The following is a 26876-nucleotide window of genomic DNA, read 5'->3' as shown; positions in this document are numbered from 1 at the left end:
ATCCCAGCACAAGCCTTGCGAATCCCCTTTCTGCATCTCCAAGCTTGCCACTTGCCAGCCCCATCTCACAAGGCACATTCAAGGCATTAAAAAGCAAGTCTTCCCCTCAGCCTCCCACAATCTGCTACAATGCTCAGACAGGGACAGACCTAGGATCACAAAAGGGGCAAAACATTGAGGGTTGCAGGTTAACACCGGGGTTCTTAGGTCAATTAGTATAAGCAAGAGAGCTGTAGGGAAGGGCCTTAAAAATCCAGAGCCTCAGTGGTATTTCAAAAAATTGAGAAGCATTATTCAATACCAAAGTTCCTGTTGCCATGTGTGTTTTTATTTATGGAAAGCAGGTTTCTAGCCCTCAGGGTTACAAAAATGTCAAAATTTTGCTGAAAACTTAGGGTTGTATCCAACTAAGTCATACTCAAAGTACACCCACTGACACAAATTTACTTTAATCACTTAAAGTATTTAAATTCCTCACTCTAGGGATACTGGAAAATTTTGTTCACACACTTCTAATTTGGAACACACACACTTCCCCAATTTTGTGATGCAGTTCTCAGCTCAGAAAAACGTTTACAAAATTGCATTTCCCACCAAGACTGCACACTTTAAGTGAAAATTAAAAGACTTATGACTGAACATGTGCAAAACTGGCATAGACCACAATTCAGCTGATCCATCCAGCCTTCCCACAATCCACGTTTCTCTGGTGACTTTCAGACAAAACCTCTAATTCAAGAAGAAGAAGAAGAAGAAGAAATCTTCCCCAAACTGCACAAAGACACATGCAAATTCTTTGAAACAAACAGCAAACATGCAGGTTTTCCAGTGTACATGATTTATAGCATTGTAAAGATGCCAAGTGGTTTAGTGTAAAGTATCTGAGTTCCCCAGCTAGGGATTAGAAGACAAGGAAACTTCAAGAGATGCTATAGAACAGTGTTTTTCAACCTTTTCTGGGCAAAGGCACACTTGTTTCATGAAAAAAATCACGAGGCACACCACCATTAGAAAATGTTAAAAAAATTAACTCTGTGCCTATATTGACTATATATAAAGTAATTTTTCAATTTTTCCCACGGCACACCAGGCAACATCTCGTGGCACACTAGTGTGCCGCGGAACAGTGGTTGAAAAACACTGCTATAGAAGACTGGGAGGGTGTCCCAAGAAGAATTTTCCTTTGCAACTTGCAGGCTGTGGGCAGGATTCACCTAGCAATCCCCAGCAGCAGAAACCCTGCACAAGGGCTGTCACTTGTGCAACTGGGCTTCCCCCGACAAATTTGGATTGGGGCATGTGTGCGGGAAAACACCCCAAACAGCATCGGGGAAAGAAGAGGGATCATTCTGTCTGGCAAGATGAACACTTGCCATAGCGCTATGTCTCCCCACCCAACACACACTTTGGTCTGTCTTCTACAGCACTTTTGAATGTTTCCTCTGATTCTTGCTATGCATTGGTATAGCTCTTCTGTCTGTGGTTTAGGGCTGTGCACAGACAAGGCAGGAGGAAGAACAGGCCAGGACTGATGTTCAGATATAGGAAGGCAAACAGAGCAGTCCTAGCCAAGGACTGGTGAGCATCAAATGAGGCAAAGAGGATGTTTTGATACAGAATATAGGCGCTTGTTTAGGGTCAAGAAGACGACTGCCGAGCCCCTGCTTTACTAGAAAAATGCCAATAGGCCATGCTATGCTTTTGGAGTTCATGCAATATGCGCCTGTCCACGTATCTTTCTGTAAGGTAAAGGTAAAAAGGTAAAAGACCCCTAGACAGTTAAGTCCAGTCAATGCCAACTATGGGGTTGTGGCGCTCATCTGGCTTTCAGGCCAAGGGAGCCAGCGTTTGTCCAGACAGTTTTCTGGATCATGTGAACAGTAGGACTAAACTGCTTCTGGTGCAGCGGAACACTATGACAGAAGCTAGAATGCACAGAAACGCTGTTTACCTTCCCGCCATGTGGCATATCATACCTATAAACTCTGGTACCTAGTGCCTTATTCCTGTATTGGTTATGTGCTTTACATATCTACATTTTGCTTTAGAAATCATAATTCTGAATAATGCATTTCTCACTGTGCTCTAAAAAGCTGAACTTTGGACAGTACACTCATTTAGCTGCGTCTGCAATTTGCAAAGAGGAACATTCTTCACAGACACCCATGTCAGGGTGACATGATGCCTTGCAAGGCAGGATATGAAACTTGGTTGCTCTCCATATAGATGTTCCAGGATTTCTGATAAAGGGGGATTTACGCCATGACTATCAAAAGGGGAAATTTTTGCTTTGCTTTGCTGATAATGCTGAGCATATGGAAATTACTAATGAGCAATGCCTAATAAACATGTATCCTAAAATTTTGGAAAGAAGAAGTAATCTTTATATGGTCAATAGGAAAGGCTATGCCCAAGATTAGTGGTTAATTTTTGCTGCAATATGTGATGTCAAAAAGGGTATAAAGGTCCAGGACACACCAGTGTCGGTGCTCAGTCCATTTGCCACTGTGGCTATTGCTGTCAGCAATAAAATCTTACTTTACTTTTCTCCAAACTTTTGTGCCTGTGATTCTTAAAGAGTTATTTTGCAAAGGCAACTGGGTTCCCTCGCAACAGCCACAGCGGTACCTATTTATCTACGGTACTTGCACTTGTGTGCTTTCGAACTGCTAGGTTGGCAGAAGCTGAGACAGAGCAACAGAAGCTCACCCCGTCGCGCAGATTCAAACCGCCAACCTTCCAATCAGCAAGCCTAAGAGGCTCAGTAGCTTAGACCACAGCGCCACCCACACCCCTCCCTATATCTTTCTGTATCTCCCCATGTATCTCCACTGTACACCCAGTTCCCACCTCTCATTTCAACCACCTAAAAAGATGGTGGAGTGCAAATCATGATGCTGTAAGCGCTCCCCACCCCCAAGTGCAGAATGCTGCAGTGGTACAGAATTCTGATTCCCAAGCCTCTGAAACATTCAGTTTGAGTGCATCAGGTTGTTTAGTCAAGAATCTTAGAGTTGGAAGGTACCACAAGGGTCATCTAGTCCAACCCCCTGCAATGCAAGAATCTCAACTAAAGCACGCATGACACATGGCCATCCAACCTCTGCTTAAAAATTTCCAGTGAAGGAGAGTCCATCACCTTCCGAGTGAGTCCTTTCCACTGTCAAACAGCTCTTACTGTCAGAAAGTTCTTCCTGATGTTTAGTGAGAATCTACTTGTAACTTGAATGCTACCCTCCAGAGCAGGAGAAAACAAGCTTGTTCCCTCTTCCATGTCACAGCCCTTAAGATATATGAAGGTGGCTTTCATATCCCCTCTCAGTCTCCTCTTTTCGAGGCTAAACATACCCAGCTCCTTCAACCGTTCCTCATCAGGTTTAGTCTACAGACCCTTGATCATCCTGGTTGCCCTTCTCTGCACGCGTTCCAGCTTGTCAACATTCTTCTTAAATTCTGGTGTCCAAAATTGGACACAGTATTCCAGATGTTTGTCTGACCAAGGCATAATAGAGCGGTACTATTACTTCCTTTGATCTGGACACTAGACTTCTGTTGATGCAGCCTAGAATAGTGTTAGCTTTTTTTGCTGCTGCATCATCACACTGTTCAACTCACATAAAGCTTGTGGTCTACTAAGACCCTGAGATCCGTTTTCACAGAATCAGCCTTAATCAGGCTCACTTCAAACTTGGTATCCTTTCACAAACCAGCAGGACAGGCAGGTAGTCAAAGGCCATCAAGCACAACCATGTTTCGCAAGAGAAGACAGATTCTTCACTTGTCCACACTTCCAAACCCAAACCACAGGAATGTACAAAGAGTGTTATGTCTCAGGCACTAGCAGAACACAAAGCTGGGGAGGGCTCAAGAGCCACACAGACCCTGGAGGAGGCAAAAGACCCCACCCAGCATGAGAAGATAATCCACAAGCCATATTGGGCTCCCCAAGAAGACCTCCCCCCCGCAAAAGAAATTATTTTTGCCTGCTGTTGTGCCATGATGCCAAAAAGTTTGTCACCCCCCCAAAAAACATTGTTCGCTTAAAAAAAATAGGGTTGTTCTCAACACTCACACAACAGGAATCTGCTGCCCCCCCAAAGTGTGCTCTATAGGATATCCAAACCCCCGTGCAGATTTTGAAAGTGTCCACAGGTGGGCAGGGAGGAGGAAGTTCTGTTGTGCAAGCAGAAGAACAGTACATTTTCTTTCTTTCTTTCTTGACTGCTCCCATAGGTCTATGCTGTGATTATGGGATGCCAAAAGGTATTTGTGACCCCCATCCCCAGGCAGCCCATAATGTGTTCCTTTTATTTAGTAAGTACCGTAGTCACGCCCACTTGTCACTCCAGTCACAACCACTTCAAACCTGTGTCCCAAAAAAGGTTAGCCAGCCCTGACAGTCACCAGTGAGTTTGAGTTAGGGAAAAATGTTTCCTCTCAACTGAACAAGGTGGATCAGTTAGATGCAGATCATGAGGCAGATATCTCCTCACCAAAATAGGAATGTTGGGAGGTGGGGAACAGGGGAGAAAGCCTCTCGCAGCATCCTCCTTTCTACATGCAAAACAATATTAGTTGCTCTAGAGCAGTGTTACCCAAACTTGGGTCTCCAGTTGTTTTTGGAGCTGTTACCTAGCAGGACCAGTGGGAATTGTAGTCTAAAAACAACCCGAGACCCAAGTTTGGGAAACACTGCTCTAGAGGTAAAGAATCAAACAACTTTTGCAGATATGGAAAACTACTGGCTCCCCAGATGTGGCTGAACTATAACTCACATCAACCACGGCCAATGGTGATTGATGATGGGAGTTGCAGTTTGGAAGGCCAAAGGTCTTAACTGAGACACCATAATAAAATCATTTTAAGCCCACTAGATAAAATTTTCAAGTCCCCACTCACACTTCTCACATATAAGTGAATAAAAAAGCATTCCCCATGGGATGTCTGGTGATTCCAGAAGCAGCAGAAACCGTTGCCACATTGGCTTTCTCCTGCTGCATTCTGTTATTTTGACCGGCCATACACCTGCAGAGAGGTAACAACATTGTATCTCATCACTACTTTTGTATGGTCGGCTCATAAAGCAAGTAACATACACAGTGGAGTTGGAATACAGGGGTCAGCAAACTTTTTCAGCAGGAGGCGGTCCACTGTCCCTCAGACCTTGTGGGGGCCGGACTATATTTTGAAAGAAAATATGAACGAATTCCTATGCCCCACAAATAACCCAGAGATGCATTTTAAATAAAAGGACACATTCTACTCATGTAAAAATATGCTGATTCCCGGAACGTCCACAGGCCGGATTTAGAAGGCGATTAGGCCGCATTCGGCCCCCGGGCCTTAGTTTGGGGACCCCTGGAATCAAACCTCAAACAAGCAAGCCCTTACCCTCCAGCTCTGTCTCAACTCCTCTCAATTTTCAGCTTCACAGAAATTCAGTCCAGAATTTACAGGAAGCTGAATGGGCTTTGATTCAGAAAGGGGAGGTTTTCATGTTGAATACAACAGCTCAGTTGGTTAGAGCATGGTGCTGGTAATACCAAAGACACTGGTTCAATCCCCACATGGGACAGCTGCATATTCCTCCATTGCAGGGGTTGGACTAGATGACCCTCAGGGTCCCTTCCAACTCTATGATTTGCTTCCAGAAAAGTGATGGCTCAGACCTAGGACAGGGAAGGTCACACTGTTCACACAAGAAGCTTTTTGAGTTTTGGCGGGAGGTGGGGAGTGAAGAGAGAACATAATAGAGGTTTTTCAAATTACAACCACACAGAGGCAGGGAAATATTTACCATCCTCTCAATGTCAGATCTTGAGATGACTGGAGGTGAGTTCAAGGTGCACAAAAGCGAAGTCTGTCTTAACACAACACATTTAACTTACAGAATTTGCTAGTATTCAATTTACTGATGGCTGTTGCATAGATTTGGGAGACTTTAAAAAAGGCTTTTGAGAAATGGTTCCCTACTCTGCATTACTCACGGAGACTTGAGGAATTCAACTTTATCCATTATGATTTACAACCCTGAATATGAATGTGATTGGAGTGGTCGGCTGCTGTACAGAAATCCACCCCCAACCCAATACTGCACATGACTGCATTTCATTAGACAGGTAGCATGTAGCTGGATTCTTTACTTTCCTTCTCCCTCCAAGCCCAAATTATTACAAGTTTTGTATTTTGATTTTTAAAATGTGATTGTGTTCTTCTGCATAATTGGAAAGGGAATATAAAGAGTTTAAAAAGGAAGAAGGCTTTAAAATACAATGCAGCACAACTGTTGAGGACCACATGATCACTAGGTGGAACTTTAATATACGGAGGCAGCATATAACTGAATGCCAGATCTCAGGAACAAAGAAAAGATCATCAGCCTCGTTGCCCTGCTTGTCAGCAAACCCAGAGGCACCTGGACGACTGCTGCTGGAAACAGGATGCTAAACTAGAGAGACTTTCATCTAATCCAGGCCATGCTGACAGGGCCAGATTAAAATCCAGAAGCCATACTATATGCATAAACATCTGCAGTCACCCAAACTGTTTGCCAGAAAGGCCCATGCCGGCATGCATCCCAAAACATGCAGGATTTCTCAGGGGCTTGATGAAACACAGTTCCAGTGTTGATGTCTGTGGCTAGCAAAAAGACACAGTGATGGGATGGCAAGACACATCACATGCAAAGCAAGCCATCTTGTGAGTAAGCAGGAAAGAGGAGAGAAGAAACAAGGATGTTGACCGACACAACTGAGCAGATGTGAAGAGGCACTAACCATAGCAAAATGCAGACACTGTCTCCAGCGGCACTTCTGGCGCTTGAGGTTCCTCCCTCCAAACTTGGGTTTGTCACAGCAAAAATCACAGCGGCCACAATCCATTTTCAGCAGGCAGGCTTCACACTTGCCACACTTACGGTTTCGCCGGCTGGCAGAGGTCTGCTGCGGTGGATAGAAAAACACAAGCAATCAGTAAGAGCCAGGAAGATTGCACCATAAAGAATGAGCAATGAGTAATCTCTCTGGGTACCCAAAAGACACACTGTCCTTCCAATACACTGAAAAACTAGCCACATCTATTATTTAAGCAACTGTTGCCTCCTTTCAAACCCTTTTGTCAGCTGAAGAACACAGCTTGATCCAGGACAACCCCAATTTTTGAGTGCTGTTTGTCATCAGGAACAGAGGATCAACTCCAAATACAGTTTTCATTCTCCACTGTGAAGTAGGGTTAGGGTGGTACTTTGGGTTAATAACTTAATTCGTTCTGGAGGTCCGTTCTTAACCTGTAACTGTTCTTAACCTAAAGCACCACTTTAGCTAATGGGGCCTCCCGCTGCCGCTGCGCTGCCAGAGCACGATTTCTGTTCTTATCCTGAAGCAAAGTTCTTAACCTGAAGTGTTATTTCTGGGTTAGCAGAGTATGTAACCTGAAGCGTACGTAACCTGAGGTACCACTGTATTGGTATGAGCTTTTGTGTGCATGCACACTTCTTCAGATACCTCCCCTCACAGTTATTCCTCCAGGACCAACTTCCTTATGAAGACTCCAAAGGCCGGAGGGTGGGGCAAGGCAGGTGGAAGAAGACCGTGTCTCTCCCCTCACCTCATAATAGCATACACATCTAGCATATACAAAAGAATTCTCTGAACTTCAATCTGAGAAAACATTTTAAAATGTCTCATATTTTTAATATTTCTAAATGAATTATTTTTTTTAATAATTTAAGCCTAATTTGATGTACTCATAATTGAATATAATGCATAATTTTACATTCTTTTAATCTTTTTCTTGCTAGGTCTTATTTCCTTACATGTCAGCATTTAAAGTTTTTGACCGATTCCACTAAGGGTTGTAGCAGCCCACTTTACAGACATTCTAAAGCCAACCCATTCATCCTGCCCTGTACTTTGGCTGTCACCTTTTTGTGATTATGTTTAAATGGGTTAAGGGTGGACGTGGGTGGTGCTGTGGTCTAAACCACTGAGCTTGCCGATCAGTAAAGCGAGATGAGCACCGCAACCCCAGAGTCGTCTGCAACTGGACCTAATGGTCAGGGGTACCTTTACCTTTAGGGTTATGGGTAGATAATAAATAACTAATAAGCATTTCTCAAGCACCCCTCCTTTTTCCTCTTCCTTCTTTCCCTGTTAGACGCAAGTTTCCCAAATAACATGCATTGCAGTCTCATTAAATGCTAATTAGATTTCAAGTTGCTCATTGCTGTCTCTACTTCTTTCTTGGGCACAAAGCTAATTTAGCTTTTCAAACTATTTTCAGATTGCGACACATCCATGGGGGTGGACAGGATGGGCTGCTAAAGCCCTCACAATCCCTCCCCTTCCTGATTCAATTTCCAAGGCTTCATCAGCTCCTAACACAGACCATGTTTTCCACTCCACTTGGGAGTACAGACTTCTGGGTGGATTCCATCGATTCCCATCACATGATGAGAGAAGGGGGAAAGAAGTGCAGGTCTCCATTTGTGATACACACACCACACTACTTTGTGCACCTGTATACTGATTAAGATCTTGGGGGGAAATGGGTTTCAAATCACTTTCTCAAACAGGTGTAGAAATAAATTGTAGCTGAGCCACATCCCAGAGACCCCCATGCAGAAAAGCCATATGTTTACCACATTGTTCTTGAGCTGGGCAGTGGGATGCTTGGGGGGACGGCCAGGTTTCTTCCTTTCTTTCACTGCTCCTAACTGCTTCTTCTGTTAAGAAGAAACCCACATGAGTTGGGGTGGTCAAGGAGACCCTTCAAAGTCTCAGTTGCTCCCACAAAGAAGTTTACATGCTGGGAAATGCTGCAGTATTCTTTTACCTATGCAAGACTTTCAGGCACCTCATCCCCCGCTGAGGCTCAGCCCCACGCGTCATGTCAGAGCTTTCCCAAATGAGTCGGGTTGGTGCTAACCAGGGAGCAGGACCCCAGGTAGAAAAGATGGAGTGCAACACCATGATTTCAACTCACTTTAGTATTTGCACAGAGTGTGCTACAGTGTGTAGCCCTTGAAGGAATATTCTCCAGGAGCAAAAGCACACTTTGGACCAGGGGTCAGCAAAGTTTTTGTGGCTTGGGCCAGTTCATGGTCCCGCAGATGCTGTGGTGGGCCAGAATGTGTGTGCGCATGCACACGCAAATGCTATTTCCGCCACTCCTTCCGGCGCAGAGGAGGCGTGCGCAGCTTCCCATTGGCTGCAGGATCTTCCTGCAACCAATGGGAAGCCGGCCAGCGTTGCAGAAGGCGGTCATTGCTCTACTCTGCACCGATTTAGTGCAGCACACGGAAGCCAACCGAGCGGGCGGCGGGGGTCCATGGGCCGGTTAAATGACCCCCATGGGCTACTTGTGGCCCATGGGCCTTAGGTTGCCATCCCCTGCTTTGGACCAACTGAGTCTTGATACAGCTAACTGAATAATTCACACAGACTAAGCCTTATTTACAGTTAAATCATCAAGTGCTGACTCATTTAGGGGAATACAGTGTTCCCAAATTTAATCCATTCTGGAAATCCATTCTAAGACCAAAGCATTCTAAAACCAAGGCACACTTTCCTGTAGAAAGTAATGAAAAATGGATTAATCCATTCCAGACTTTTAAAAACAACCCCTAAAACAGCAATTTAACATGAATTTTACTATCTAACAAGGCCATTGATCCATAAAATGAAAGCAATAATCAATGTACTGTGCTATAAAACAAGTAAGACAGTATTGTAGATGATAAAAATTAAAATTATTTTTTTTCTAACCTGCACTGATGATAGTCAGTTTGGAGGGGGCGGAGCTTTTATCCATTTCCACAGTCACACAATCAATCAATCAATCAGTAGCTGAACTGGGTTCCACACAGTCACAAAAACAAAGTCACAAGCCATAGTCACAAAAAAGTCACACAAACAAAAACGCAAAAAAAAGCTCCAAATATCACCTCTGTGTTGCGTGGGTGCTCAGGACACAGCAGCCGACAGACTCAACAGGAAGCCTCCAATCAGCAGCGGGAGGACTCAATTTAGAAATGTAACAGACTCAACAGGAAGCGGAACACGTTTTAATTCCGAGGCAAAGTAATAATAATAATAATAATAATAATAATAATAATAATAATAATAATAATAATAATTTATTTGTACCCCGCCCATCTGGCTGGGTTTCCCAGTTCACAAACCGAAACGCCTACTTCCTGGTTTGCAACTTACTATTTCCAAGTTGTTCATAAACTAAGCTGTTATAAAACCAAGGTACCACTGTATGGGAATTCCATTACATTTTGACATGAATTTCAAAAGGGGCACATAAGATTGCTCAGAGGGGCCGCCCAGCTTCGTGGACCAGGGGGCCAGTGACAGTTTCACCCAGGAAGGACCATGCTCAGCAGGGGCTGCTGGGCACCTTATCAGAGAATGAGTTATAGCTGCAGCCTTTATGAGCCAGCTACATATGCCTTTTCAAGAACATTTCTTTGAAAAAAGAACCCAAGAGAGGACCTGCCTGTCGAAGATGGCGTTGGGACAAGTCTCTACCGAGCCTTTGCAGAATAAGTAGGAGCTTTATTTACCAAAAGCTACAATAAAAAGATGCACCTTTCGAAAATAAGCATTAGATCAACTAGCTATGGCCTTACTTTTATTCATGGGGATGCTGTAGTTTATATTCCCCCAACTAGCAAAAACATTGACATTGAGAGTAAGTGGGGGAAACTGGAAACATATGTCAGGTCGCTGCTTTCGGATCATCCGGGGGCAAAGGTCCTGTTGGTGGGTGACCTAAATGCAAAGATAGGGCCAGATGATTACAGTTTAGCAAGTAAATACAGGTATAAAATTGGGTTTTCCAATGTGTCTGGCCTAGAAGCTCAACAGCAACCAAGGTTATCAAAGGACCAAAACTCAAATTATGCCGGTGCTTGTCTCTTCAAATTTTCATGGCAGCTAAGTTTATCCATTCTAAATGGCTGCACTAGTGGAGATATTCCTGGGGAATATACTTTCTTGTCAGGGTCAAAATCCAGTACAATTGACTACATGCTGGTTGATAGTGAATTACTAGCAAAAACAGTGTGATTACAAGTGCTTCTATAAGTAGAGGGGGAATCACTTCCCCTTATACCTGCAGGTATCCCTTAAAAACAAGACAATCTTTCTTAAAACAGTATACCCCCGCAGAGATTACCACTCTGGATGCCGGGTCAAATGGACCCCCGCACTTGACAACAAACTGAAGGAGATTTTAGCTTCTGAAAATCTGTGCACACATACTCTGGGAACAATTCTAACCCAGAGGACCCACTTTTTGAATATGAGCGCCTGCTCCATCGTTTAAAACCCCACCTCTTTTAACACCTCAGAGAAGACGCCAACTAAACCTATAACAGTAAATAAACCTTGGTTTGACCATACCTGTTTGCAGGCCAAGAAAGCCTTGCAAAACGCTTATAAAACCGCCCTGACATCTGATAACTATGCTAGGCAGCAAGCCTATCTCTCCGTTCGTGCCCTAAAAAAAGAATACAAAGCCCTGATAACCCACCAAAAGAACGTTTATAGCAGAAAATGCTGGTCAGAACTAATTATTGTGGCAAAAGCAAAAAAACCAGACATTATTTTGGAAACTGGTTACGTCTGGCTCGCACAAAGCTGCCTCCCCCTTATTCTCACATATTCCACCTGAACGATGGGTCGCCTTTTTCCAATCTATGTATGAGGATGTTGAACACCCCATCCAGGAGCATGAAATAGAGCAGCTGGCTAAATGGCCGGCAGTATCGGCAACAGAAGCAAAATCATACATAAACCAACTGAAAATGGCCAAAGCCCCTGGCCTGGATGGTATCCTCCCAGAAATGATAAAATCACAGGCAGACTGGTGGGCTTCTTTTCTAGCCACCCTTTTTACCCATGTAGATGATACTGGCCGCTTCCCAAGGGATTGGGGAACAGCCATAGTCTCATTCTATAAAAAGGGCAACAGACCAAAACAGGCCAATCAGCTTATTAAGTGTGATAAGCACACTTTATACAAAGCACTTACTTGAAAAGTTCACAGAGTGGCTAGAAAATGAAGACATTCTGGCAGTAGAACAAGCGGGCTTCAGACCCGGCAGGTCCACGATAGATCACTGTTTAACATTACAACATCTGATAGAAAAATACAAATCAGGGGGACAGGCTTCAGTCTTTCCCGCTTTTGTAGTTCTAAAAGCAGCCTTTGACACAGTCGCCAGAACCAGACTATGGGACAGACTTCGGGCCACTACCATCAATAGAAGGCTATTGTACTTAATACAGGCCAGTCACTCAAACACGGCCCTTCAGGTAGTGATAAAGCGGGATATCAAATCCAAACTCTTCTTCTTCTTCTTCTTCTTCTTCTTCTTCTTCTTCAAGTCAGGTGTAGCCGTTTAGGGCACCTGACAGACGCCATTAAAAGCTTTAAGGGAGAAAGGCAAGGGTGCCTTTGGGCCCCCTTACTATTCAATTTCTATCTGAATAACCTAGTAAGCACTCTCAATAACCCCAAACTCCATCCCCCGTAGATAGCAAATCAGCATATCACAGTTCTGCTATATGCAGATGACGTGGTAATACTCTCTAGAACACCTATAGGGCTCAGAAGAGCTCTAAGAAAACTTGCAGCCTATTGTGAAACTTAATGCCTTAAAATAAATTATCAGGGGCTTCCAGGTTGGCCGGCCATCGCTGAGGACGGGAATTACCTCGGCTGAGGAATTCCAGCACTTTGAAGGAGGGGGTGAGCTGTGAAAGCGCCATGGACCCCCCCCCCAAAAAAAACCCAAATCAATCGTTTTGGGGGCGTGGAGATCCAGCAGCTGCCCTTTGCATCTAGTCCTCTCCCCGGCAGAGCTCTGTAGAGCAAACCAAGAGCGGGAGGAGTGGAAGATGGGGGCCCATTGGATTCAATGCTTCCTTCACTGTGCAAAGCTTCAGGTCCTCAGGATGTTTCCGGTCAATTTTCCAATTAAAAATTAAACTTCAAGAAACCGTGAGTAATCAATATTGGGACTTAGATTGGGAATGATTTGAAATATGCAAGGGATTTAAAAACGGAAGCCGATCCCTTATGCTGGATAAAGAGGATATCTTTGAACCGTAACCAAAGCCTGAGAGTGTGCTTTTTAACTTGCCAAAGGTACTGTTGAAACGCCCCCCCCCTTAAGCAGGGTAAGGGAAAGGGAATCTTAATTAGTATATGACCCTGTAAAGCTTTAGATTGTATCTTTGAAATCCGTCACATAGCAGCTGATCGGGAATGGCGAGATGCCATTATATTGTAACAAAGAGACTGGAGATAAATACTTCCACAGTTTGGAGTAAAAAGGACATATTGTTTTCAACAAGTACTGGCTTGGTGACACCGCTTACTTTGCAACATCCACATAACAAAGGCAACAGCTGGGTTCTTTGAAGTCGCCTATTAGGCATGGAGAAAGGCAAATTTAAAGAGACAGTGTCAAAACTTCTTGGAGAAATTAAACAGCAAGTTAAGGCTTTTGGAGATGGACTGAATGAAATAAATAAAAAACTGAAAGTTATTAAAACGGAACCAGGATTATTGAAGCAGGAAGTCTTTGATAATAAAGTGGCAGTCACGAGGGATGACGAAAGTGTGAAACAATGGGAAGATTTAATACTACTGGATGCAGAGAAATAACGAGACCCAATATTGATGCTTTCCTGGAACAGATGACCAAGCATTCAAAAGGAAGTGAGATAGTAGTATTGGGGGATTTCAACTATCCTGATATTTGTTGGATGTCAAACTCAGCCAAGAGCACAAGGTCAAACAGATTCCTCACTGGCCTTGCAGACAATTTCATTGTCCAGAAAGTGGGAGAAGCAACAAGAGGATCAGCCATTTTAGATCTGGTCTTAACCAATAGTGATGACTTGGTAAGTGGGGTAGAAGTGGCAGGATCATTAGGTGGGAGTGATCATGCTCTTCTGGAGTTTATTATACAGTGGAAAGGAGCAACCAAGCATACTAAGACTCAAATTCTAGACTTTAAGAAAGCCGATTTCAGAAAACTTAGGGAAACACTGGGTGTGATCCCATGCTCAGTAATACTAAAAGGGAAGGGAGTTCATGATGGATGGGAGTTTGTTAAAAGGGAGATATTAAAAGCACAACTTCAAGCAGTACCAATGAGACGAATACATGGAAGGTGCCTAAAGAAGCCAGGGTGGCTATCTAAAGAACTTTTAACTGATTTAAGATTTAAAAGGGATATGTACAAAAAATGGAAAAGGGGGGAAATCACCAGAGAGGAATTCAAACAAATAGCCAGCACGTGTAGAGACAAAGTCAGAAAAGCTAAAGCACAGAATGAACTCAGGCTTGCTCGAGAGGTTAAAAGCAATAAAAGGGCTTTTATGGGTATGTCCGTAGCAAAAGGAAGAACAATGAAACAGTGGGGTCACTTAGAGGAGAAGATGGTGAAATGCGAACAGGAGACAGAGAAAGGGCAGAACTCCTCAATGCCTTCTTTGCCTCAGTCTTCTCCAAAAAAGAAAACAATGCCCAACCTGAAGAATATTGAGCAGATTATTCAGAAAGGGGAAACACAGCCCAGAATAAGTAATGAGGTAATACAAGAATACTTGGCTAGTTTAGATGTATTCAAGTCTCCAGGGCCAGATGAACTACATCCAAGAGCAGGGCCAGGGCGGAAGAGTGCTAGAGCTCTGTCTAGTCATGTTTCATGGGATCAATTTCAATCTGTTACCTCTGAGGATGTGGACAGGCTGCTTGGACGAGTGAAACCGACCACCTGTCTCCTTGATCCTTGCCCATCCCCGGGAAGGACTGGGCGATGGGCTCCGCGGGGTGGTGAATGCTTCCCTCTGCGAGGGAGTCTTCCCATACTCGCTGAAAGAGGCGGTCATTAAACCGCTTCTTAAAAAAAACATCTTTAGACCCGGCCAATATGGCCAACTATCGCCCAGTCTCAAATCTACCATTCTTGGGCAAGGTGATTGAGCGGGTGGTTGCGGAACAACTCCAGGCACGCCTGGAGGATGCGGACCATTTTGATCCCTTCCAATCGGGATTCAGGCCTCATCATGGGACTGAAACTGCCTTGGTCGCACTGGTCGATGATCTTCGGCGGGCTAGGGACAAAGGTGAGAGCTGTTTCCTAGTTCTGCTGGATCTCTCAGCGGCCTTTGACACCATCGACCATAACATCCTTCTGGACCGGCTAGAGGGGTTGGGAGCTGGGGGCACTGTTATACAGTGGTTCCGCTCCTTCCTCCTGGGCCGTGTTCAGAAAGTGGTGATGGGGGATGAGTGTTCAGACCCCTGGGCTCTCACTTGTGGGGTGCCTCAGGGTTCTGTCCTCTCCCCCATGCTTTTTAATATCTATATGAAGCCGCTGGGAGAGATCATCAGGGGGTTTGGGCTGGGTGTTCATCAGTATGCGGATGATACCCAGCTCTACCTCTCTTTCAAATCAGAACCAGTGAAGGCGGTGAAGGTCCTGTGTGAGTGCCTGGAGGCGGTTGGAGGATGGATGGCGGCTAACAGATTGAGGTTGAATCCTGACAAGACAGAAGTACTGTTTTTGGGGGACAGGAGGCGGGCCGGTGTGGGGGACTCCCTGGTCCTGAATGGGGTAACTGTGCCCCTGAAGGACCAGGTGCACAGCCTGGGAGTCATTTTGGACTCACAGCTGTCCATGGAAGCGCAGGTTAATTCTGTGTCCAGGGCGGCTGTCTACCAGCTCCATCTGGTACGCAGGCTGAGACCCTACCTGCCCGCAGACTGTCTTGCCAGAGTGGTGCATGCTCTGGTTATCTCCCGCTTGGACTACTGCAATGCGCTCTATGTGGGGCTAACTTTGAAGGTGACCCGGAAACTGCAATTAATCCAGAATGCGGCAGCTAGACTGGTGACTGGGAGTGGCCGCCGGGACCATATAACACCGGTCCTGAGAGATCTTCATTGGCTCCCAGTACGTTTCCGAGCACAATTCAAAGTGTTGGTGCTGACCTTTAAAGCCCTAAACGGCCTCGGTCCTGTATACCTGACGGAGCGTCTCCACCCCCATCATTCAGCCCGGACACTGAGATCCAGCGCCAAGGGCCTTCTGTCGGTTCCCTCACTGCGAGAAGCAAAACTACAGGGAACCAGGCAGAGGGCCTTCTCGGTAGTGGCACCCGCCCTGTGGAACGCCCTCCCATCAGAAGTCAAGGGAATAAACAACTACCTGACATTCAGAAAATACCTGAAGGCAGCCCTGTTTAGGGAAGTTTTTAAACTGTGATATTTTAAATGTATTTTAATGTTTGGTGGAAGCCGCCCATAGTGGCTGGGGAGACCCAGCCAGATGGGCGGGGTACAAATAAATTATTATTATTATTATTATTATTATTATTATTATTATTATTATTATTATTATTATTATTATTAAAAGAACTGGCAGAAGTGATTTCAGAACCACTGGCAGTAATCTTTGAGAATTCCTGGAGAATAGGCGAAGTCCCAGCAGACTGGAGGAGGGCAAATGTTTTCCCTATTTTCAAAAAGGGGGAAAGAGAAGACCCAAACAATTACCGCCCAGTCAGCCTGACATCAATACCAGGAAAGATTCTAGAGCAGATCATTAAGCAAACGGCCTGAGAGCACCTAGAAAGGAACGCTGTGATCACTAAAAGTCAGCATGGGTTTCTGAAAAATAAGTCATGTCAGACCAATCTGATCTCATTTTTTGACAGAATTACAAGCCTGGTAGATGAAGGGAACGCTGTGGATGTAGCCTATCTTGATTTCAGCAAGGCCTTTGACAAGGTACCCCATGATATTCTTGTAAAGAAGCTGGTAAAATGTGGGCTAGACAATGCTACCATTCAGTGGATTTGTAACTGGCTGACTGACCGAACCTAAAGGGTACTCATTAACTGCTCCTCTTCATCCTGGAGAGAAGTGACTAGTGGGGTGCCACAGGGTTCTGTCTTGGGCCCAGTCTTATTCAAAATCTTTATCAATGACTTGGATGATGGGCTTGAGGGCATCCTGATCAAGTTGGCAGATGACACCAAATTGGGAGGGGTGGCTAATACCCAGAGGACAGGATCACACTTCAAAATGACCTTAACAGATTAGAGAACTGGGCCAAAGCAAACAAGATGAATTTTAACAGGGAGAAATGTAAAGTACTACACTTGGGCAAAAAAAATGAAAGGCACAAATACAGGATGGGTGACACCTGGCTTGAGAGCAGTACATGTGAAAAGGATCTAGGAAGTTTATGGTAGACCATAAACTTGACATGAGTCAACAGTGTGATGCAGCAGCTAAAAAAGCCAATGCAGCTAAAAAAGCCAGTAAGACCAAAAGAAATAGAGTGGAGCATGTGCTAAGTAAGAAAAAAATGGATATAATCTGTCTCCAGGAGACACACATTACAAGAAAGCATCGCAGATTGCTGGTTAATAAAAGATTGGGAGAGGAGTTTATATCTTCAGATTCCATAAAGAAAAGGGGGGTGGTGATATATGTGAATCCTAAATTAAAGCCGGAACACATTTATAAAGATAATGAAGGTAGAATTATAGAAGTAAAAATTCAGGAAAAAATGGAAAATGCTATCATAGTGGGAATTTATGCCCCAAATGAGAAAAGGGCAGATTTTTATCAGAAATTGGAAAATGTCTTATTGGAATTTTGTGACCAAAAAATTATTTTATTGGGGGATCTGAATGGAATAATTTCACTAGAATTGGACAAAAATAGCAAAAAAAGCAGGAAGTAATGAAGGAAGACTGCCAAAAGCCTTCTTTCAATTAGTAGATAAATTAAATTTACAAGATGTCTGGAGATGTAGACACCCCTCCCAAAAACAATATACATTTTATTCACATGTGAAAGATTCTGAAAGCAGAATTGATTCGATTTGGACATCTAAAGAATTGCTATTAAGGTGTAAAAAAATAGAAATATTACCCAGAACTATCTCTGACCATAGCCCAGTTATGATGGAAATAGTAGGCAAAAAGAGTGGAGTTAAAAGATGGAAATTAAATGAGATTCTACTAGAAGATAAGAGGGTAGTAAATAAAGCTGAACGGGTATTGAAAGAATATTTTGAAAATAATTTAAATCAAGAAATAAATATTGAAACGGTGTGGGACGCTGGGGAAAGCGGTGATTAGGGGATTTTTTATAAGCCAAAGTAGCTGGCAAAAAAAAGAAAAGGAGAAAAAACTAGATAACCTCCTAAAGGAGGCAAGGAAATTAGAAATAGAATTAGGGAAAGCTAAAATGCAAAAGAAGGAGGAATTAAAAAAGAATATAAAATTATTACAACCCAAATCTCAAGCATTATTGATAAAGAAATTGAAAGTAAAATAAGGTATGTACGACAAAAAAGTTTTGAATATTCAAATAAGGCAGGAAGGTATTTAGCCTGGCAATTAAAAAAAAAGAGAGAGAGAAATTGATAAATTAATAGAGAATGGTAGATTAATCAGAGATCCTAAAGAAATCTCAAATTCTTTTGTGAAATTCTATGCAAAATTATATACATCAGAAAGTTGTAGTAAATTGGATATAGAAAATTATTTAAAAAGGACGACTTTATTGAAGATTGATGATGAAAATAAAAAGCAATTAGAGGAGCCGATTACATTGATGGAAGCACAAGGAGTGATTAAAAAAGCTAAAACAGGGAAATCACCTGGCACGGATGGGTTGCCTGCTATATACTACAAAAAGTTTGGAAAGTTATTAGTAGAGCCTTTAAAGTTATTAATGAATAAAATTTGTGAAGGAGGGAACATTCCAAAATCATGGGAGGAGGCATCCATTTCAATGATTCCCAAACAAGGTACAGATCGATGCCAAGTCCAAAATTTTAGACCAATCTCTTTGCTAAATAGTGATTACAAACTGTTTGCAGAGATTGTAGCTAATAGGTTGAAAGGGGTGATGGGAAAATTAATAAATAAAGACCAGGCAGGATTCCTACCAAATAGATATATCCGTAGTAATATAGGAAATGTGATAGATATCTTGGAATATTTGAATATGAAAATTGATTTAAAAAAGCAGCGTTTCTCTTACTCGATGCAGAGAAAGCATTCGATAAAGTGTCCTGGGCCTTCCTTAAAGAAAGTTTAATAACATTGGGATTTGGGAGGAAAATCTATAATGGAATAGACTCAATTTATAAAACTCAGAGAGCAAAGCTGATAATAAATGGTGAGATCTCGGAGGAGTTAAAAATTTATAGGGCAGGCAGGGGTGCCCATTATCCCCCCTTCTATTTATTTTGACACTTGAATTTCTATTGGAAAATTTAAGAAAAGATGATTATATTAAAGGAATTAAAATTGGTAAAAATATACACAAAACAAAAGCCTTTGCCGATGATGTTATAATCACTGTGGAGAAACCATCAGAAAGCATCCCCCAAGCTCTGACTAGAATTATTGAATTTGGAAAATTGGCAGGATTAGATTTGAATAGGAATAAAACCAACATGTTAACCAAAAACTTAACAGGAGAGGAAATTGAGGAATTGCAGGAAAAGGTGGGATTAAAAGTAGTAAAAAAAGCAAAATATTTAGGTATTTGGATATCTAATAATACAATTAATCTATTCAAGGATAACTATATAAGTAAATGGAAAGAGGTCAAAATTTGGATATTTGGAGCAGACTAAATTTATCATTATTGGGGAAAATAGCAGCCATTAAAATGAACATATTGCCAAAAATGCTATATTTATTTCAGATGCTACCGATTTTGGCAACAGGGTCAGAACAATTTAAACAATGGAGGAAAGATTTAAATTCATTTGGAATAACAAACCAGCTAGGATTAAATATAAATTATTAATTGACATCAAAAATAGGGGAGGACTAGCCTTACCGGATCTATGACGCTGCTTGCTTTTTATGGTTAAAAGAATGGATTACATTAGAAAATCAAGAATTATTAGATTTGGAGGGAATTGAAAATAAATTTGGATGGCATGCATACATGGTGGAAGACAAATTAAAAATGCATAAAGGATTCAATACTCACATCATTAAAATATCTCTTTTGAGGGTTTGGGACAAGCATAGAAATCTTCTAGAGCCAAAAACACCTAGATGGCTGTCACCTATTGAAATTATTACTGTAAAGAAGGTAAAGAAAGTGCCCTCCAGAAGAGGGCAACCAAAATGGTCAAAGGCCTGGAAACGATGCCTTATGAGGAACGGCTTAGGCAGCTGGGTATGTTTAGCCTGGAGAAGAGAAGGTTAAGGGGTGATCTGATAGCCATGTTCAAATATATAAAAGGATGTCATATAGAGGAGGGAGAAAGGTTGTTTTCTGCTGCTCCAGAGAAGCGGACACGGGGCAATGGATTCAAACTACAAGAAAGAAGATTCCACCTAAACATTAGGAAGAACTTCCTGACAGTGAGAGCTGTTCGGCAGTGGGATTTGCTGCCAAGGAGTGTGGTGGAGTCTCCTTCTTTGGAGGTCTTTAAGCGGAGGCTTGACAGCCATCTATCAGGAATGCTTTGATGGTGTTTCCTGCTTGGCAGGGGGTTGGATTGGATGGCCCTTGTGGTCTCTTCCAACTGTATGATTCTATTGCAAGACATTGTTTTTTCACAAAAGAGTCTGAATGAGGATTACTGTAAAATGAGAGTTGAAGTTCAAACTGAAATTAAGAAGATGAAGGACTGGCCGAATAAAGACTTGAATGAAGACTTGGCCGATTGTTTCAGGATGATGATTAAAGGAAAAAAGGATCCTAAAAGACTTGCCAAGCTGACAGCGAGACTACGTGACCAGGGAGAGGAGACGGTGCATGAAAAATAGATTTTAATTTGATTTGATATTAAGATAGAAATTAGATGTTTAATGAGAAATTAGTTATTGGAAAAGATAGTATAGGGAAGTGTTTAAAGTTGAATGATATGATGATAAAATCTAAAAATAGGTTGGATAAGTAGAGTGTTTAGGAGATTAAGATGTAATAAAGATGATAGAGGGGAAATAAACTGTCAAGGAAGTTTGTCAATGAAATCCAGCAGTAGGAGACCGGGGGAAGCGACCTTAATAACTGTATAAGCAATTTTTGTGTTGTCTGTTTTTATGTTTGTTCTCGGGTTTTTTGTGTATTTTTCTTATAAAATGAATAAATAATATTAAAAATAAATTAAATTAAATTATCAGAAGACCAAGATTCTTGCTTTTGGGGAAAAACCAAAGCCCAGAAGCTGGGAACTTCAAGGTCACAGATTAGAACAGGTTTCGAGTTACAAGTATCTAGGAATGGCAGACCAGGCCTCAGGATCCAACAAAATCCATATAAATTCCACCGGGAGTGTTGGGGAAAGATCTGCTAACTGTATCCTCAAATTCTTTAGAACTCAAGGGGGATTTTTCGTCCCCGCGGTCCTAAAACTATATAAGGCCAAAATGTTGGCACAGCTCCTTTATGCGCAGGGCCATGCTAGTCTTCTCTGTATTGTTCCAATTTTAGTATATGTGCTGCCGAAGCGAGCATGGCACAGCTCCTTTATGGATCCTTCTTGGGGGCCCCATCCTCTTCCTTCACTCCCCTTGAGAGAGTTCAATCCAAACTCCTCAGAGCCCTCCTACAAGTCCCCAGATGTGTTTCAAATGCATGGGTCAGATTAGAAACAGGGATGAGAGTAGAGGCTTATATTAGTTTAACATCAATCTATAAATGGCTAACGCTGAAACTGCTCCCCCGAGGAATAGACCCACTGATTCTATGCGACTGGCTCAAGTCTGGCTAGCAGACAGCAGTTCTGAATACTCTCCAGAAATTGGGCTTTGCTCCTCAAGCCCTTCTAAACTTGGGCTTGGGCCAAGCAACATCTGTGGTCAGGCAAAGAATCATGGACACAGAGAGACAACAGGACTGCTTGAGGTCCCCCGATTATATAATCGTAAAAAATGAGAGGTATGTTGCAGCCCCGGCCGCATACCTCTATTTTCTCGTATCAAGAAACATAGGAAGGGCCTTTACTCTAGCCAGAAGCTCGGCCTTGCCCTCGCCCGTTTTGGAAGGAGCATTTGGAAAAGTCCTGTTTGCTCAAAGACTTTGCGCGCCCATTAGGGGAAATAGGAGGCCCCAAACATTTATTTTTTAGATGTCCCTTTTATGATGAGGCACACAGAGATACCACTGACCCTCAGCTGGTGAGGCTTGCTGACCATCTGGATAAGTCTAAACTCAATTTTCTCCTCTTAGGCAAAGACCACAAGACGACCTGGATGGTCGCCAGATTCTGCACGCAGATTTGCAGGCGCAGACCACCCCCCAAAACAAATTAGTTTGCTAGGAAAACAGTTGAAGTCGGCCTCCAGGGTGTCAGGTCCAATTTGTATGGTAGTCCAAATTTTTAGGTCTTTATGTGTATATGCGCTTATCTTAGATTTTAATTTTTAAACTGTTGTTGTACACTGCTTTACATGTAGGCTTATATTTTATTTTTGTGAAAGCTGTCCCAGTTGTGCTTTTCAAGCTGGTCTATGACTGCAATAAATTATGATGATGATGAACCCAAGAGAATTGGGGCAATACAGTAAGTGGACCACAAATAAAAGTCCACAGTGCAAAACAACCAATGATCCTTTCCTTCTCTGCCCTCTTAAGGAGGGCATTTTTTCATTCTTTTTAAATAAATGCTTCTATAACTCCACTCACAAAATATGGTTCTGAATCTGTGGCAGCCCACTGCTTGCTTTCAGATGCAATGATCAAGAACTGGGACATTTCACTTCCACTGAGATTTTCTGCATGAGCTATTTTATCTCCCAAATCTCCTTAAGAGATTTTCTAGAATAAAACAAGCAGAAAACAAACAAAAGTCTTCAAGTGGGTAGGGAGGATCCTAACAAATCACTGGTGCTGCTTTATGCAGATGACGCAGCAATCCTCTCAAGAACACTGATAGACCTTAAAAGAGCTATGAAAACACTGGCAGCATATTGCAAGGAAAGCCAATTGGAACTCAATTACCAGAAGACCAAAATTATGGTTTTTGCCAAGAGACCCAAACCAAGTGCATGGTACATCAATGGTCACAAGATTGAGCAGGTCACTTGCTTCAAATACCTGGGTATAGCCTACATTCATCGGGAAGCAGAAAAGCCCACGGCGACTACGTTGCAGGGAATGCCCAAAGAAGCGCAAATGCTATCCTCAAGTACCTCAGGACCAAAGGTGGACACTATATACCTGCAGCCCTCAAACTGTTTGAGGCTAAATCGATTGCACAGCTGTTATATGGTGCCTAATTAGGTCCCTCTGCCAACTGCGCACCACTAGAATTGGTACAATCCAAATTCTTAAGATCTGCTCTACAAGTGCCTAAACACGTCTCCAATGCAACCATACGTCTTGAAACGATCCATAAGACTCAAGATCAGAGTGTGGCTTGCCACTCTTAATTACTGGTTGAGACTATCGTTCTTCCCGAGCGGCCTTGCTCCCCTGACTATTAAGGATGATTTCCAATCGACATGGAAACGAGCATTGAAAAATATAATAAATACTCTAGGCTTCAACCCACAGATATTACTTGACAAGGGGCATGAACAAGCTAAAAAAATAATAATTAAACAGCGTGTGGAAGACACAGAACGTCAAGCAGACCTAGCCAGATCCCCAAAATTTCTAATCAGTGAAACCAGTAGATACCGGTACATCACCTCCCAAATGCCATATATAACCAACCCTGAAATCCCAAAACAGTGAAGGGCCTTCACTCTGGCCTGTTGTCAGGCTGTCCCATTAGCCATTCAGGAAGGCCGTTATAGGAAGACACCATGCGAGGAGAGGAAATGCCCATGTGGTTCTGGGCAGCAGGAAACATGCCTTTTTCCATTGCCAGTACTATGTTGTTGTAAGAATATTAAGGTCTTTTATATATAATAATAATGGTTATTAATGTACCAAGCAGACACGCATACATATGTGTGAGGCAGCACAGAAAAAACAGCCCTGGAAACCATTCTGACTCTCAAAACTGACCAAATGTTTACCAAATGTTTCTCTGGAAGGAGGGAGTGGGTGAGGGAACCTTCCCATTGTCTCAGAAATTAAATAATCACCATCTCAAAGGAACGGCCAGGCTACCCAGGAAAGAATCATAGAATCATCATAATTTATTACAGTCATAGACCAGCTCCTTCAACCGCTCCTGATAAGGCTTGGTTTCCAGACTCTTGATCATCTTGGTTGCCCTCCTCTGTACATGTTCCAACTTGCCAACATCCTTCTTAAATTGTGGTGCCCAGAACTGGACACAGTATTCAAACAGAATAATGTATGCAGGTTGCTCTAGACTTGTGTAAGATACTTTCCAAGGTGATATTGTTGGCAGTTAAAGCTGTGAGACAGACAAGTCCACCATTATACTGTGTAAACATAGCTCCCTGTTGCCTACTTACCCTTTGTCTTACTATAGGGATGCCTCCAGGATCCCGTTCTAAGGTGGGTTTCCATTTCTAGAAAAAGGGAGACAAAGAGGTGGTGCAGTGAGTAAACAGAAATGATCTGCATTTGGAAAGTCCCATAAAATTAGTAGAGAAGAGCTAAGAGAAATACAGGAGAGGCATGATTGAACTGGCTTCCCTAACTTGGTCAAATTCAGATCATTTGCAAAGAGATTCAATCACAGTTGTGCCCATTCCCAAGAGGCAACCATGTGAAATGTTTGTGGGACCAAGATCAGAAGGAAGCATGACAAAAGCCATCCAAACCAAGCAACTCAGTCTGCATGCTCTGCAAAACTTTAAGGACACACAAACTCCCTAAATTTCTGCAACTGGAAGTCATTTGTAGTAGAATTCATCCCAGGCTTATTGGCATAGAGCATTTCCCCACACTCTCAGCAGAAAGATCAGCCAAATAGCTAACAAGCTGGTCAAAGCCTGGATTCAAATACCCAAGTAAAGCTTAAAATTAGGACAGTAGGGATGGCATAAGCCCATATGGGAGGTACTCAGCATGGGTATTGCTGTTAACACACATATATGTCTACAGCCCAAATCCAGTGTGCTCATATCTATAAGTCAATGCAGACACATCACCTACCCCTTGGCAGAGACAGCATCAGAGAAGAAACACAATATGCCTATTAACTGCACCTCGACCCAAGTATTTTACTTTTATTGACATATGGTGGTGAAACACGTCTTATGGACATAAGAGGAGCCTGCTGTATCAGACCCATGGCCCATTTAGTCCAGCATCCTGTTCTCACAGCGGCCAACCAGATGCCTGTGGAAAACCTGTAAGCAGGGCACAATGACCTTCTCCCTTCCTAAGATTCCCAGCAACTGGTCTTCAAAGCATTACTGCCTCTAACTGTGGAAGGAGACTACAGCCATCTTGGCTAGAGGGTCATTGGTGGCCCTCTCCTCCACCTCCTCCTCCTCCTCCTCCTCCTCCTCCTCCTCCTCCTCCTCCTCCTCCTCCCTGAACTTGTCTAATTCTCTTTCAAAGCCATCTAAGTTGGTGGCCATCACTGATTCCTGTGGAAGTGAATTCCACAGTTTGACTATGTACTGTGTGAATAAGTACTTTCTTTTACTCTGTCCTGAATCTTCCAACATTCGGCCTCACTGGAGGTCCCCAAGAGTGAGAAAAAGCTTTCTCTATCCACTTTTCCCGTGCCACTTGTAATTTTATAAACTTCTGTCACGCCACCCATTACTCCCCTTTTCTCTAAACTAAAAAGGCCCAAACGCTGCAACCTTTCTTCACAGGGGAGCTGCTCCATCTTTTGCTCCAACAGAATACCCACATGACCCACAAAAACATGTGCTGTAACACAAACATCTTTGTAGGATCCAGCATCAAACCACTTACTGTGGTAGCAGAGCGCTTTCGACGATGGCAGCATGCAGCAAGCTGGGCCTTGGGAAGGGGCCCATCCTGGCAGCCAAAGAAAGGAAGAAAGGAAAGCAAGTGAAAGAGTGAAGATATCCCCACATGCTCAGAGTCATCCAAGGCAGACCCAGCCTGAAAGTTCAGTCCAGGAGAAAGAAGAGACAACAGGACACCTCTTCCAAAGGAGGACAGCCTCTTGCAAAGATCTCATATCAGTCTTGGGGCAGGAAAAACCAAAAGCCTCAAGTGAAGGCCTAATGCAGGCAAGATAAAAGGAAGGAGTAAGATCCAGGTGTTTTTGGACTGCTTCTTGAGCTTTAAATTGTACCTATTTTCCCTCGGCTTTTTGACTCAATCTTCCTCCTTCTAGCACTATACTAATCCATAAATTCCTCAGTTCCTCCTATTCCCAGTTATAGCAACCAAGTATGCTAACAATCCACAGATTCTTAGCGTACTTGGTTGCTATAACTTAGAGATTCTGACTAAACATGCAGAATAGTGGAATAGACTCCCACAAGAGGTGGTAGACTTTCTTTCTTCGAGGTTTTTAAAGCAGAGGCTGGATGGCCATCTGTCGGGTATGATCTAGTTGAAATTCCTGCATTGCAGGGGTGTTGACTAGATGGCCCTTAGGGTCCCTTTCAACAATTTTATGCTCACGTCTACTTGCAAGTCTGCAAGCCTGTCTGCCCCTCCAGTGCTGTGCCAGGGCCTATTCTCCAGCTCAGCACTTAAGGAATATAACTAACCAGAATCAGGAGAGGCACATGCTTAATGCAGCAGGCACTAGCGTGTCACCATCATCCTCTGGGCTCAACCTGCAGCACACTCCGCCAAAAGAAGATTGGCCACATTTGCTCTCATTATTTCATGAAGATCCAGTTGGAGAAAGCCACAGTACACCACATTTGCAGATTATGGACAGCATAGCCAAACCTGCTTTACTGTAAACTGCATTTCAGTCTCTCTGAATA

The 26876-nt window shown here is 43.0% G+C and overlaps 1 protein-coding gene and 1 non-coding gene across 4 annotated transcripts in view; both read right to left on the bottom strand.

Moving 5' to 3' along the window:
* Positions 1–26876, bottom strand: part of MBD1 (methyl-CpG binding domain protein 1) — an 86841-nt gene that overhangs the window by 18816 nt on the left and 41149 nt on the right. For 2 of the 3 annotated variants that reach the window (XM_033172853.1, XM_033172852.1), the window contains 3 exons: positions 24456–24512; positions 8639–8722; positions 6777–6941 (listed from right to left, as the gene is read on the bottom strand). In XM_033172853.1, coding sequence (XP_033028744.1) covers positions 6777–6941; positions 8639–8722; positions 24456–24512 — 306 coding nt within the window. Of the gene's footprint in view, positions 1–6776; positions 6942–8638; positions 8723–24455; positions 24513–25878; positions 25945–26876 lie in introns of all 3 variants that reach the window. The other variant, XM_033172851.1, reaches the window with a different exon arrangement.
* On the bottom strand, positions 21431–21537 carry LOC117061334. Its single transcript, XR_004428068.1, has one exon. It is a non-coding gene; the product is annotated as a U6 spliceosomal RNA (small nuclear RNA).

Source organism: Lacerta agilis, chromosome 16 (assembly GCF_009819535.1).
Source record: "Lacerta agilis isolate rLacAgi1 chromosome 16, rLacAgi1.pri, whole genome shotgun sequence".
NCBI lineage: Eukaryota > Metazoa > Chordata > Lepidosauria > Squamata > Lacertidae > Lacerta > Lacerta agilis.
The sequence above is the reverse complement of the archived record's forward strand: the minus strand, read 5'-3'. Positions and strand labels throughout refer to the sequence as shown.